General features: G+C 44.9%; 1 protein-coding gene across 1 annotated transcript in view; it reads left to right on the top strand.

The window, feature by feature from the left end:
* The first annotated feature begins 712 nt into the window (after nucleotides 1-712).
* The window catches only part of ADGRG5 (adhesion G protein-coupled receptor G5), a 33,828-nt gene continuing 22,302 nt past the window's right edge, over nucleotides 713-12,238 (top strand). The window contains exons 1-4 of the mRNA XM_090063504.1: nucleotides 713-832; nucleotides 5,583-5,676; nucleotides 6,994-7,105; nucleotides 11,188-11,332. Coding sequence (XP_089919630.1) covers nucleotides 5,613-5,676; nucleotides 6,994-7,105; nucleotides 11,188-11,332 — 321 coding nt within the window. The 5' untranslated portion in view covers nucleotides 713-832; nucleotides 5,583-5,612. The remainder of the gene's footprint in view (nucleotides 833-5,582; nucleotides 5,677-6,993; nucleotides 7,106-11,187; nucleotides 11,333-12,238) is intronic.

Genomic DNA, 12,238 nt, shown 5'->3' on the forward strand with positions numbered 1-12,238 from the left:
TCAATGGCTGTTTTGTGGGAACTACAGTCCTGGAGTTACATTCCATAGACCTTGCGCAAAGGTCGGATTTTTTTTAATGGTTGCTCAGTGCCACTCCTCTTGAATGGATGGTGGTATTTTCAAACTCGGGAAGAAAGCCGTATTCACTATTTGCTCTCTAAATCAGGATCTGAGCTCATGTATCCAGGGTTATCCCAATAACGACCTTGTTTATTCCTTCACCTAGTAAACAGAAAAGAAAGCATGTAGAAAAGAGGGTTGAAAATAACTGCACTGGCTCATCAACCAGTGCTGTACATTTCAGAACTAAGAAATGCACACGGTGTTTCAACTTTCAGAAGGGGAAAGAGTGGTTTTGATCTGACATGCTTCTCAGACAACAGCTCTGAAAAGTACATGATGTGGAAATCTACTTGCTATATTGTGCAAGCCCCCATGCAGGAATTTGTTTAGCCATGATTTAAAGCTCCTTTACCAAGTAATGGCCTTACTGAGGGCCAGCTCCTCAGGTGACATACCCCAGCATGGCTGTACTGGCTTTGGTGGCACTGTTCCTAACTGCATCACTTGAGGACTCAGCAAGTTCATCATTTTGTTCCCCCCTGCCACCCTGCCCTTCCTCCCCTTTTTGATTTAATCTCTGACTTTGCATGAGAACACTTCCTTCTGTGGTGCACAACTTGCAGGCTCGGCTCTGGGCAGAAAGCTGCTTGTGGAAACCAAGGCATCCTGCAGTGGACCGTGCACAGAGCCAGGGGCTAGAAGACAAGCAGGCAAAAGCAAAAATTGAGAACGACTTGAAGACCTTGTCAACCCTGCAAAAAATCAGCAAGTAAGTGCTACAGTCTGGCTGTCCAGGCTCAATTCTGATCTTGTAGACAGTAGAGTATGGCAGGATCAGGTTCACGGCAGTCACAGATCTAAAACTAGCACAGGAAATGCATGTGTGGCAAACTGCAGAGTGAGTTTACAGAACAGGAGCTACCCTACCTCCTCAAGAAAGTTAACTGAAGTTAGGGAATTTTTGCAGTGCTCCTTCCCACTTTAAGATGCCACCGCAACTCCCTTTTGCCCTCCCCAGCTCAGATCTGTTCTGTGGTTTTATTTCCTTTCTATTCTGCTCCAACCTGGACAATTCATTTGTTGCATGCAGGAGGTGGACAATTCTTCTGATGTCCTCTGGTTCCAAGGAAACCTTGAGTGCACCACAAAATCCAATATTTTGGATCATTCCTTGGCCCTTCTCCAAGGGCCTGTTATCTGAGCATCTCAGCCCTCAGCAGGTCACCCTACAACTGCAAAGCACTGGCCATGGCGGGTCCTGTTTCTTACTTCTCCTGGGCTCCTCAGGGGCTGGTCCAGTTGTTTCTTTTTTCTTCTTAGCATTCCCCCTCCACCCCACCTGTCCTGCTTTATTAGTCAGAACATTTTTTCCCTTCATCTTTTCCACACAGTCTTGTATCACTTAAATTATTTTATGTGCTCTCTGCCTGCAGGGTAATGAGTATGGTTGTGTCAGGGGGCAGCAGGTGTGTCACAAATGGATTTCAAGATGCCTCAGCCACACTCCCTTTGTTAACAACTAAAGGGAGGGGATACTAGAATTGCATTTTACTGTAACAGAATATCAGGATATGAGGAAAAGCTGATATTAACTGTATTATTTAGCATTCTGCATCTTTCCCTTCTTGCCCAAAAGAAATATGAAATGTGTATATACTGTATGTGTTTGTGTAGAATTATAGGGTTTGAAGGGATTTTTGTGGTTGTCTACTTCAACATCTGGAGAGAGGCAGGATTCACTTTTGCTAAACTATCGCAGACATATACCTTTCCAGCCTTTTGTAAACCAGCAGTGAAGGATATTCCACAACTTCCCTAAGCAGCTCATCCCATTGGTCTACAGTTTTTATAACTAGGAAGCTTTCCTTGAGGTTTGAACTAAATCTCCTTTGCTATAGTTTAAAATCTACTGTGTTGTGTCCTCCCTTCTGTGATAATGGAGTACACTCCTCTAACATCATCCCCATAACTCACTTTCAAATGTTTTTTCCTTTCTGAGACACAGCACTTTACACATGGCTTTACTGAGTTACATATTGTTGATATCTTGAGTCTCCAAAAATATCCTGTACCCAGGATTCTGAGGTGGTGTCCCATCCAAGTACCAGTGGGACCTGAAACTACTGAGCATCCTGGTGAGTGAAAGGGGCAGGAGGAGCTCTGATTTTCTATGACAAAAATCTGCCCAAAATCAAAAGCTACAATATATAGGTATTTAGAATTTATTTTACTATAATGATTGAGGCACTGGTAGGCTTCCAAGTTGCTCTAACATTGTAAATATATCAATAAAACATTGTGTTCAACTGATACCTATATATATAGTGGTGTTTCATTTTAATCACTGAAAAACACGGATTTTTAATCAAAGAATTTGTGATTTTTAAATGGACAAAACTAGGATACCTAATGATCATTCAGGCTGCATGGTCAAATGTGGTCAGATGTGATGATGGTCACATCAACCTTTTATGTGCCTTTCCCACACCAGCATACTGGGCCATTAAGCTTCCTTCCATTACAAAAGCACTTTTTATCTGTGGCGCTCAGAGCAGCTTACAAGGATCAGTATTTTACAGGTGGCAAAACTAACACATAGGATCCATCTACACATGCAATTAATTCGAAGCAATAAACTCAGTAATTTGAGCCAGGGCAGAGCAGTTTAACCAGAGCTGCTCCTGCCTTGCCCTGACCAGGGCTCCAGGTGGCACATGTAGATGTAGCCATAGAAGTTTGTCAGCAAGTTAAAAACAGCACATAGGCAGATTAACATACAGGCCAGCGAGGCCCAGGCAGTATTGCCAAGTCTCACAAGAAAAAAAAGTGGCACTGTCTTTAAAAACAAGCCCAAAACAAGCCCAACCCATTTCAAAGAGGCAGGAATGGGGGTACATATACAAATTCCATATTTTTTTAGTAGTTCTAGTTTTGCTGCATATAATATTAAATTACACATAAAAATATTAAAATAAATGTATGTGTATTTACATTATTTAAAAAGTTCATCTTCACACTCTCTACCCTGTATGGTCTCCGTTGCCATCAGATATATTCCCATGTTGAACTGCTGAAGCATATCCCAGCTTGGGACAAAATCCTTCCAGCAAATCCCCAGCCTTTGTAGCCCACACTAAGGGCATGCAAGCTGCAGATCACAGCTCTGGCCCAGCCCAGCCCTGGAACAGTTCCTGACTGTGCCAGTGTTGCTAGGAAACCCCAGCCCTACCTTATCAACCAAAATTAACCACTTCAAAATAAAACAACCCTCAAAAACCTCAAGCTACAACTCCCAAAAGATTAAAAACAACTTAAAAAAAACCCAAGCCAAATTTTACTTATTATAAGCAGACTTGGCAACATTGGGCCGAGAAAGCTAGATTCAGTATCACCAGATATATGATAATTATTTTTCAATTTTGACTCAGTTCTCATTTGCTCACTGGCCAATTACAGTAAGCAATGTAAAGCAAATAAGAAGAAGGTTTATTTGCATACCAGACACTGGAAAGTATGCAAATAAGTCCTCTTCTTATTTACTTTATATTGCTCACTGTAACTTGCCAGTGAGTGAGTGAGACCTGTGTCACACAGCTCCACAGCGTAAGTATTGGAAAAGGAAGAAAGAAAGAGGGTCTTTTCTCTGCTGGAGCCTAGTTTGCAGTTCCAACAAATTTCAACGTGGCTTTGAAGAAGTCTCACCCTCTAGGGCCACTGATCCAGCGTCCTATAGCAGCAATAATATAGTGAAAATCAACATGTAAAAATTCATCATTGAATGCAGTGATAAGACCACATTTCTACCATCAGTAAAAGTAGACAAGCATAGAAAAACTGTTTTCTGTGCATAGACCTTATTAACAGCTAACCCAAGAAAGAGAACAGCAAGCAGAGATTTTTAATCATGTTTCTTTTTATTTTTATTCTTGTGAGTCTCTTCCACCTTACCAACAGACCTACCTCTTGTAGGTTTGTATGGTAAAGCTGCACACTGTACTGGGATAGCAGCTGCACTTTTCCAGCTCAAAGCAAACTTTAACATTCAAGCTGTCCACCAAACGCCTGCACAACTTGATGGCTGCTTGTGACACGTATGCTGTATTGCAAGAGCCAGTCAGTGAAGAGCACACACCAACTGCAGATGCTTCCTCAGCCTGATGAATGATATTTATATGCAAAAGCTTTCAAAGAAGCATTTTTCCAATTATTTGAGTCGGTCTAATAAAAGATAACAGATTTACCCGAAGAACTTTGTCTGCCTATGTACTTAGACCAACATGGCTACAACCTATACCTCTGTACCGCAAAAGCACAAGGTAATTTTAGAGCCTGCAGCATAAATAAAACTGAGGAACTGGAAAGAGATTTTGCTGCTTTTGGTGAACTTAGGTTCTTTTAGGTGCCAATCCAAACGCATGGTGAATTAATCATCTGCATTTTAACTAAAGATCACATTGTGGTAGATTCTATACATAAGCAGCAAGGGATTGAAAGATTTTACCATAATGAATAAGGCAGATATAGGACGTGTCACCCCCTCCATTATACAAACTGGGGAACAAGGCACATGGAGGTTAACTGTGTGCCATGGTCACACACGGGAAGTCTGCACTAAAGCTAAGAACTGAAGTCCAGCACCATAAAATCAAGTTATCTGAATCACAAAACCAACATTTGCTAATTTAGACACCTGATTGCTAGTCCCAGAGGCAGGAGTCCCACTGGTAAACTTTGCCATCCATGACCTCCAGTGTTGCAGTGCTATTTGCATTTTTGATCTGAACAGTATTCAAGCTGATGCTGCACCTGCTTCTGTATCACTCCTGCACTGTCATCACCAGCCTGACCAGAAATATTTCCCTCCACCACTCATCCAGGTCTCCATCAGCTTTTTCTCCCACTGCTGTCATAACTCTCTCCTCTCCTTGGTCAGCCTGGCAGCTCCCCTCTCCTTACTGAAACCTTCCTCAATGCTCACTTCTTCGCCTGAGTCCACACACACTAACTTAGCTCTAGGCAAATGCTGGCCTACATTTTGAAGAGTGACTACTGATTTAGGTACTTTAGAGACACTGTAAAAGAGACTGAATGCCAGGTTGTGTTGAACATCCACTTGCTGAAAGCAGACTTTTTTCAGAGGAAGGAGGTCCTAGGACACGAGCTAACTAGCATTAAGATGGAGCTTGACCAGTCTGTGAATGACATATATGCTAGAGATGCCTGCCATAGCCCTGGTCTGGACTCACTGTTCCAGGCGGTGTCTTTCAAGTCTGTGTTCCCATGTGTCTCATTTGGCTCATTACTTCACTAATTGCTATTAAAATGCTGGCTGCTGTGACACACCCACTTGATCAGATGCTTTTAAAAGTGCCCTAACTGGGACTTCAATGGATTTGGTTTAATTAATTTTCAGTGCATACTCAGGCCAACGGCTGTACTTCCTGTTGTCTTGGGTTATCTCTGCAGTTTAAAAGCAATGGTAATGTATCAGTTAAGTAGAGCTTGGATGTGTCTTGCAGGATCTGTGCTGCATTTGGAGTATCACAGGGATGGACTCTTGTCTACTGATTTGCCTCCTGTTGTGTCTCAGAGCCCCTCTTCTCCAAGCCACAGGTACCAATTCTTTTGTCCTGAAGCTCTGACTTCTCTGGGAGTAGTTTTACCTAAAAGCCCATGCTGACACCTGCAACCAATGATTGCAGCAAACAGGAGTAGTCTCTGGCATGCTGATCAAAGTAACTGTATCTGTGATTGGAGTCACACCTTGGTTGCTTAAGGCAGTGGTCTCCAAACTTTTTTGATCGCGCACCCGTATCAGTAAAAAAATTTTGAGTGCGCACCCTCAATATATGTATATTTATATGAATACAGATCTAAATAGAAGTTCTAATATTTTCTTCCTGCACCCCAATGGATCGTCTTGCGCACCCCCTGGGGTGCTCGCACCCCACTTTGAAGACCACTGGCTTAAGGTACAGACCAGAGAGGGAATAGAGAAGAGCAGCAAGGGAGGCCCATCCATGCCAGCTGAGACTACATGCTCCTAAAACTGCTGAAGGAATGACCTGTTCTTTGTAGCCACCTGCCTTACCCTCCTGTTCTTTCAAGAACCCCTCACCCTGATGTATGCCATGGTAGGAAGCAAAGTGCCCACCCAACCCTCTGTTCTCTGCTCCCATGGCTTAGAGAGGCACTGGTCCAGCCTTCCAGAGCCAATTATGAATCCCACTGCACAGCAGAGAATGGGGAGACAGCCCCCCAGGCAGCTAGGCAGCTACCATCACTGGAAAAAGAAAGGCATAAACATACAGCACAGTGGAATATGGAAATAGAAATCAATCAAATTTAAGGGGAAAATATCAGAGAAGCAAAAAGGGACAAGGGAGAGACAGAAACACAGTAAGAGGGTGACAACATTAGCAAATACTCCAGAGGTACCCATCTGCTGAATATCATGACCGGGCAACAAAGAAGAAGGGACTGCTTACAAATACTCAAAGCAAGGACAGCTGGAGCCTGCTCTGGAACAGGAGGTAGATGTGAAACTGCAGTGAGAGTGAAAGCAGTTTGCTGGGCCCAGGGTCTCCTGTAATTTCTTCAAATCCCGTTCTTCCTCTTTTGTTACTTTTTCTTCCTCTTCTGCAGGCTATTTCCTCCAAGCACAACTTAAATAACAAGGGACAGCAATTAAAAGACTTCAGTGGGGAAGGAAGCCTGCTATACCCCAGATCAGAGGTGTGGGAGCAGCTTAGGAGGAACCACTTAATCAAGCCAAGCAGAAATAGCTAAACCTACACCCCTTTATTTTGATATATATATGCCAAAGTCTGGGTTTTGCCATGTGGTGGCAGCAGCATCAAAACTGTCTGCATGGAGTCAGGGCTGCTACTGTGATATCCTGACTTGAATTGCTTCCCTCCCCTCCTACAGAAGGGACCCAACAGTTTAAATTGATAAATGAGGAGAAAGAGGTGAAAACTGCCCAACAAGAAACTGATACCCAACTGCAAAAGTGTCCAGCTGTCGGACAGGCCTTGAAACAGTGAGTAGAGCTATCGGTGTGGTGTTATCAGTTCATGCATGAGAACCAAGTGAGAGCTCAGATATGCCTTCACTGTCAGGGATACAAAGGGACATAAGCTATCAGGTCTTGATGCTGGAGGTTTTGCAACCCAGGATCAGAAACAGACAAGATTAGGGAAGCAAAGGGGGCAATTAGAGTCACAGGCTCAGGAGAAGATGCATTAGAAAACCTAAGGGACCAGGATATAGGCAGTCACGCTGAGTAGAACCACAAACCACAACCAGCCTGAACTGGTTAGAAAACTTCCTTGTAAATGTTTTCAGTAGAAAATGGCCTTTCGATAAAATGGAAGCTGACATTGAAATTATTTGGGTTTTGTTAGAAAATGTGTGGGTTTTATCAACAAATAGAATTTTCTTTCAGTTTTACAGCAAAAAAGTATGGTTTTTCAATGACAGCATGAAGAAAATCACATAAAAAAGCATGCTAAATTTTCTTTTCTGTTCACATTTGTCTGAGGGGAGCTGTCCATTCCCAGCTCTACCAACAGCCTCTCACAACATCCAAAGTCTGTTACCCCCTCTTTGTGCCCCTCTGAAGCAGTTTAGCTTTATTACCTTCCATTTTACAGATGGGGAAGCTAAGGCCTAGCATAAGCAGATTAATGAACAGGCAAGCTAGACACGAGCCCAGGGGCTCCTACCAAGTCAGGCCCCAGGATCCTCATCAGCAGGGAAGTGAAAACTGCAGGTTTAAACTCAGCGCCCATTTTTGGCGCCAAGTTTAAAACTGCGGCTTTCGCATTTGCTTCCCTGGGAGCTGGAAGCAGAGCCTCTCCTCCACCAGTAGGACTGGGGGAAGGAGAGCCATGCCACGCCTGGGGGAGGGGGCCAGGCTGTGTGGCACTGCATCTTGGGGGGAGGGTGCCAAGCCGGGCTGAGTGAGCTGTGTCCTACTGGGGAGGTGGGGAGAGGTAGGCAGTTGGGGCCAGGCCAGGCCAGCCATGTCAGGAGCACCACACTATGCCATGCCTTTGTGGGCCATAGCCCCCCAAAATTCATCTTAGCCCAAGCCCCACCACAGCTGCCCCTCCCAGTGCCGTCGCCTACCTGCGGAGACATGGCGCTGCACTCCTGGCCCAGCCCAGCCCAGCCCAGCCCAGACCGGCCCTCTGCATCTGCCTGGGTGCAGGGGACAGCTGGGCAGCAACTCCCTGCACGTAAGTGTAACAGGGGCCGGGAGGGAAGTGAGACTGAGCCATGGGCTGAGGGGTGGGGGGATAGGGCAGAGGGCTGTTTGTGTCTGTGTGAGTGGTTCTATATGTGTGTGTGTGGGTCTGTCTGTCTGCGAGTCTGTGCATGTGTGGGGGTGTGTGTGGGGGTCTGTGTGCATGGGTCTGTGTCCACGTGCAGAGAGTGAGAGTAGAGTGCATGCACCCGTGTCTACACACCTGTGTGTGTATGTATGTGTGGGAGGTGTCACCATGTTGGTCTAAGGACATGGGCAGACGAGGTTCTTTGCGCAAATCTGATATCTTATATTAGACCAACTAAATAGTTGGAAAAACTTTTCTTAGCAAGGTTTGGGGTTGAAAAACCCTTCATCAGGCTGAGGAAGCACCAGGAGTTGGTGTGTGTGCTCTTCCTGGATGGAATGAATAGTGAAGAAGCCAGAGGCTGGCATGCATGCAAGAAAGGCAGTCAGTGAGAATGTAAACTGAGGAGTCAGTGCTTGAGAGACAGGCTGGGGAAGGGGTGGGAGGCATGAATGTAGCAGGTAAATAGTGGAGAGGTACTTGGGGAGTCAGATGTCAAGCAGGTTATAATGTGTCATAAATCCAATGTCTATATTTAGTTTGTGATTTTTTGTATCCAGGAGGTTGATGAAGTGAAGTTCATAGGCTCGTCTGTGAAAAGTGTTTTGTGAATTCCCTTTGAGGATCAGAACTGAGAGATTGTCGAGAGAGTGGTTTTCTTGTCAGAAATGTGCCCCCACAGGTAATTGGGTATTCTTGTTTATAATAGATATCCAGTGTGTGTTCATTCTGTTGCACAGTTGTTGTTTGGTCTCTCCTACATATTTTCCATCAAGGTATTTGGTGCACTGGATGAGATATATTACATTTCTGTAGGTGCAGCTATAAGATCCAGAAATGGTGACGGTTCTGTTGTGGGGGTAGTAATTGTGGGGGTGTTGGAGTTACCATTGGCAGGTTTTGCATTTCTTGTCCTGGCATGGTCTGGATCCATCTGGTGTGTTCTGGGCCTGAGGAAGTTTGCTTCTGGTGATAAGGTTAGCGAGGTTCGGTGCTTGTTTGAAGGCTAGGATGGGTGGTTCTGGGAAGATCTCTTTAAGAACTGGGTCTCCTTCTAGTAAGCATTGCAATTGTTTGAGGATTTTTTGTATAGGTTCCGGGGTGGGGTGATATGTCATAACCAGTGGTCTGTGATTGGGAGTTTTCCTTCTGTACTGCAGCAATTTCTTCCCGTGGTATCCAGGTGGCTCTTTCAAATGTGTGATCTATCTCTCCAGAGGAGTGTCCTTGTTGCATGAAAGCTGTTTTAAGGTTTGTGAGGTGGCGATCCTGGGTGTTCTCCTCAGTGCAAATTTGGTGGTATCTGAGGGCTTGGCTGTATATCACAGCTTTCTCAGTGTGATTTCTGGTTCTGTGCAGATACGTATGTTGGTCTGGGTTTCTTGTATAACATGGTCTGTATTTTACCATTCTGAATGCTGATCATCTAAAAAGGAGATATTGGTGCTGGAGTACTCGAGAGAGAGCTGAATGGAGGGGTGATGATTGTTGAATTTCTGATGGAACTCAATCAGAGATTGCAGGTTTTCAGTCCAAATGATAAAGATGTCATCGATATATCTTAAGTATAGCAAGGATTTAATGGTAAAGTCTTTGAGGAATTCACTTAAAAGTGAAATTGTTGTGTGTGAGGATGAAGTACATAAGATCAGTAATATCTTTGGGTCTGTACTCGGAGTTATCATCTTGCTCCTGTAGGTATTTAAGGCAGGCTTGGATACCATCCTGGTGCGGGCCTTTGGTATATAAGCTGGTAACATCCATGGTGGCTAGGAGGGTATTGCTGGGAAGGTGGTCTATGTTTTTAAGTTTTCAAAGAAAGTCTGTAGTGTCTTGGACAAAACTCACTCTTTGGGTGGCAAGCTGTTTAATGATTGATTCGAAGAAACACACTGACTCCCACTCACTGATTCTCTCACCCGTTGACTCCTCAGTTTACATTTCCACTGACTGGCTTTCCTGCATGCATACCAGCCTCTGGCTTCTTTACTATTCATTCCATCCAGGAAGAGCAAGCACACCAACTGCAGATGCTTCCTCAGCCTGACGAAGGGTTTATAAACCCAAAAGCTTGCTAAGAAAAAATTTTCCAACTATTTAATTGGTCTAATAAAAGATATCAGATTTACCCAGAGAACCTTGTCTGCCGTGTGTGTACATTTGGCTGTAGTGGGGGCGGGGAACAGGGAGAAGAGGTGGGCATGTGCCCCCCAGCCTGGCAGGGTCCACCCAGTCTCTTCCACCAGCACTAGGAGGGGAAGGGACCCCTCTCCCCCTCCCCCCCGCAGCTTGGCTCCCATGGGGAAGGGGGCCTCCAATTTTGTGCTTGCTCAGGGCCCCAATACACCTTAATCCACCTCTGAGGCCTAGAGAGATGCAAAAAATCATATTTTCCAAAGCTTGGGGCAAGTATTTTGGCTCCTATCTGAAGACTTTCCTTGGAGCCGCCCAGGGATGCCCTGAGCTGGTGACTCACTGCCCAAGCTGTGCTCACTGGCTTGAAGGCAGGATTCACTGGGCAGACAGCACTTTCTGAAGGTCTGAAGAGCATTCAGAAACAATGCTCAGAAGTTAATGGTGTCAGGGGCAGGCTTAAGCAAAGAGGAGTTACGCTTCAGGAGCCCAAGCAACAATCACTTCTTGCCAGCTCTGCAGCCTGTGCATTGGAAATGCACACAGTATCCCTTCACTCGTTCCTTCTTCCCTCCCTCAGTTGCCCTTGGGAGGCCAAGCCCTATTTTGCTATTTGCCCTTCTGAGCGTAAATTTTCCTTTCTGTATTATAGCATAGAAGCGTTAGAAGATCTTTTGCTGCAAGCCAATTTTTCCAATGGGAACTTCACTTACATGGCAACTACCATCCAGACATTTGTATTCGGTATCAAATCCAGGAATTTCTCAGGGTTTTCTCTCAGCAGTGATGAACAAAAGGTCAGTATCAACTTCATATCTCGCTTTGTACTAGATGCCACAGACCTTGCCATTTCACAGTTCTTCCCATCACAAAGGCTCTCATCTTGACAATATTCCACAGAGACTAAATGCCAATGCTAGCTTTCATTTCCATGGGACTCAGGCCTGTAATCCCACCCTCACTGGGCTTCCTTTCCCCTCTTGTTTGGATGTGAAGCTTGTGTAAGCTCTGCAAATGAGTGATACCCCATCAGGGCCAGATTAGTGCACCAGCTGACTTCCCTCTAGGCTCAGGTGATGGAGATGCTCGTCATAGACCAGGACAACCTATTTTGAAGCAACCTGAACACATGGGCTGCACACAAACAGCAAAGCCAGAACACAGAGGCTCAGCTTTTGCTAGGGGGAAAAATTCAAAGTGGCTCTTTCTTTTATACCTTAAGCTTCTCCCCTAAACAAGGCTGTGCATTAGAGGCTGAGCTGAGATCAGCTAAGGTTTTGAGTGTTTTATTGTGGAGGTCCAACATGAAACATTTGGAAGAGCCACTCTGGCAGTCATCCCATCATGGAGTAGCTTGCAGACACTGATGAACTTCAGTGGACAACCAAACCTAGCCAGGACCTTCCATAAGGCTTCATAACTGATTGAGTCAAAGGCCTTGGTTAGGTCAGTGAATGCCATAAACAGCTCCTGGTGTTGCTCTTTACACTTTTTTCTGGATCTGTCATGCAACAAAAATCATGCTGGTGGTACCCCGAGATGATCTAAAGCAACACTGGGATTCTGGAAGTACATCTTCAGCAAGGGGGAGGAGGAGATTCAGAAAGATGTGAGTAAAAATCTTTCTGGCAACAGAGAGGAAGGTAATGCCTCGGTAGTTCCTACACACTAACTAGAGTTCCTGTTTCACATGGCTTATTATA

The sequence above is a fragment of the Crocodylus siamensis genome, chromosome 9 (assembly GCF_052110815.1).
Source record: "Crocodylus siamensis isolate JL-2025a chromosome 9, ASM5211081v1, whole genome shotgun sequence".
Lineage (NCBI taxonomy): Eukaryota > Metazoa > Chordata > Crocodylia > Crocodylidae > Crocodylus > Crocodylus siamensis.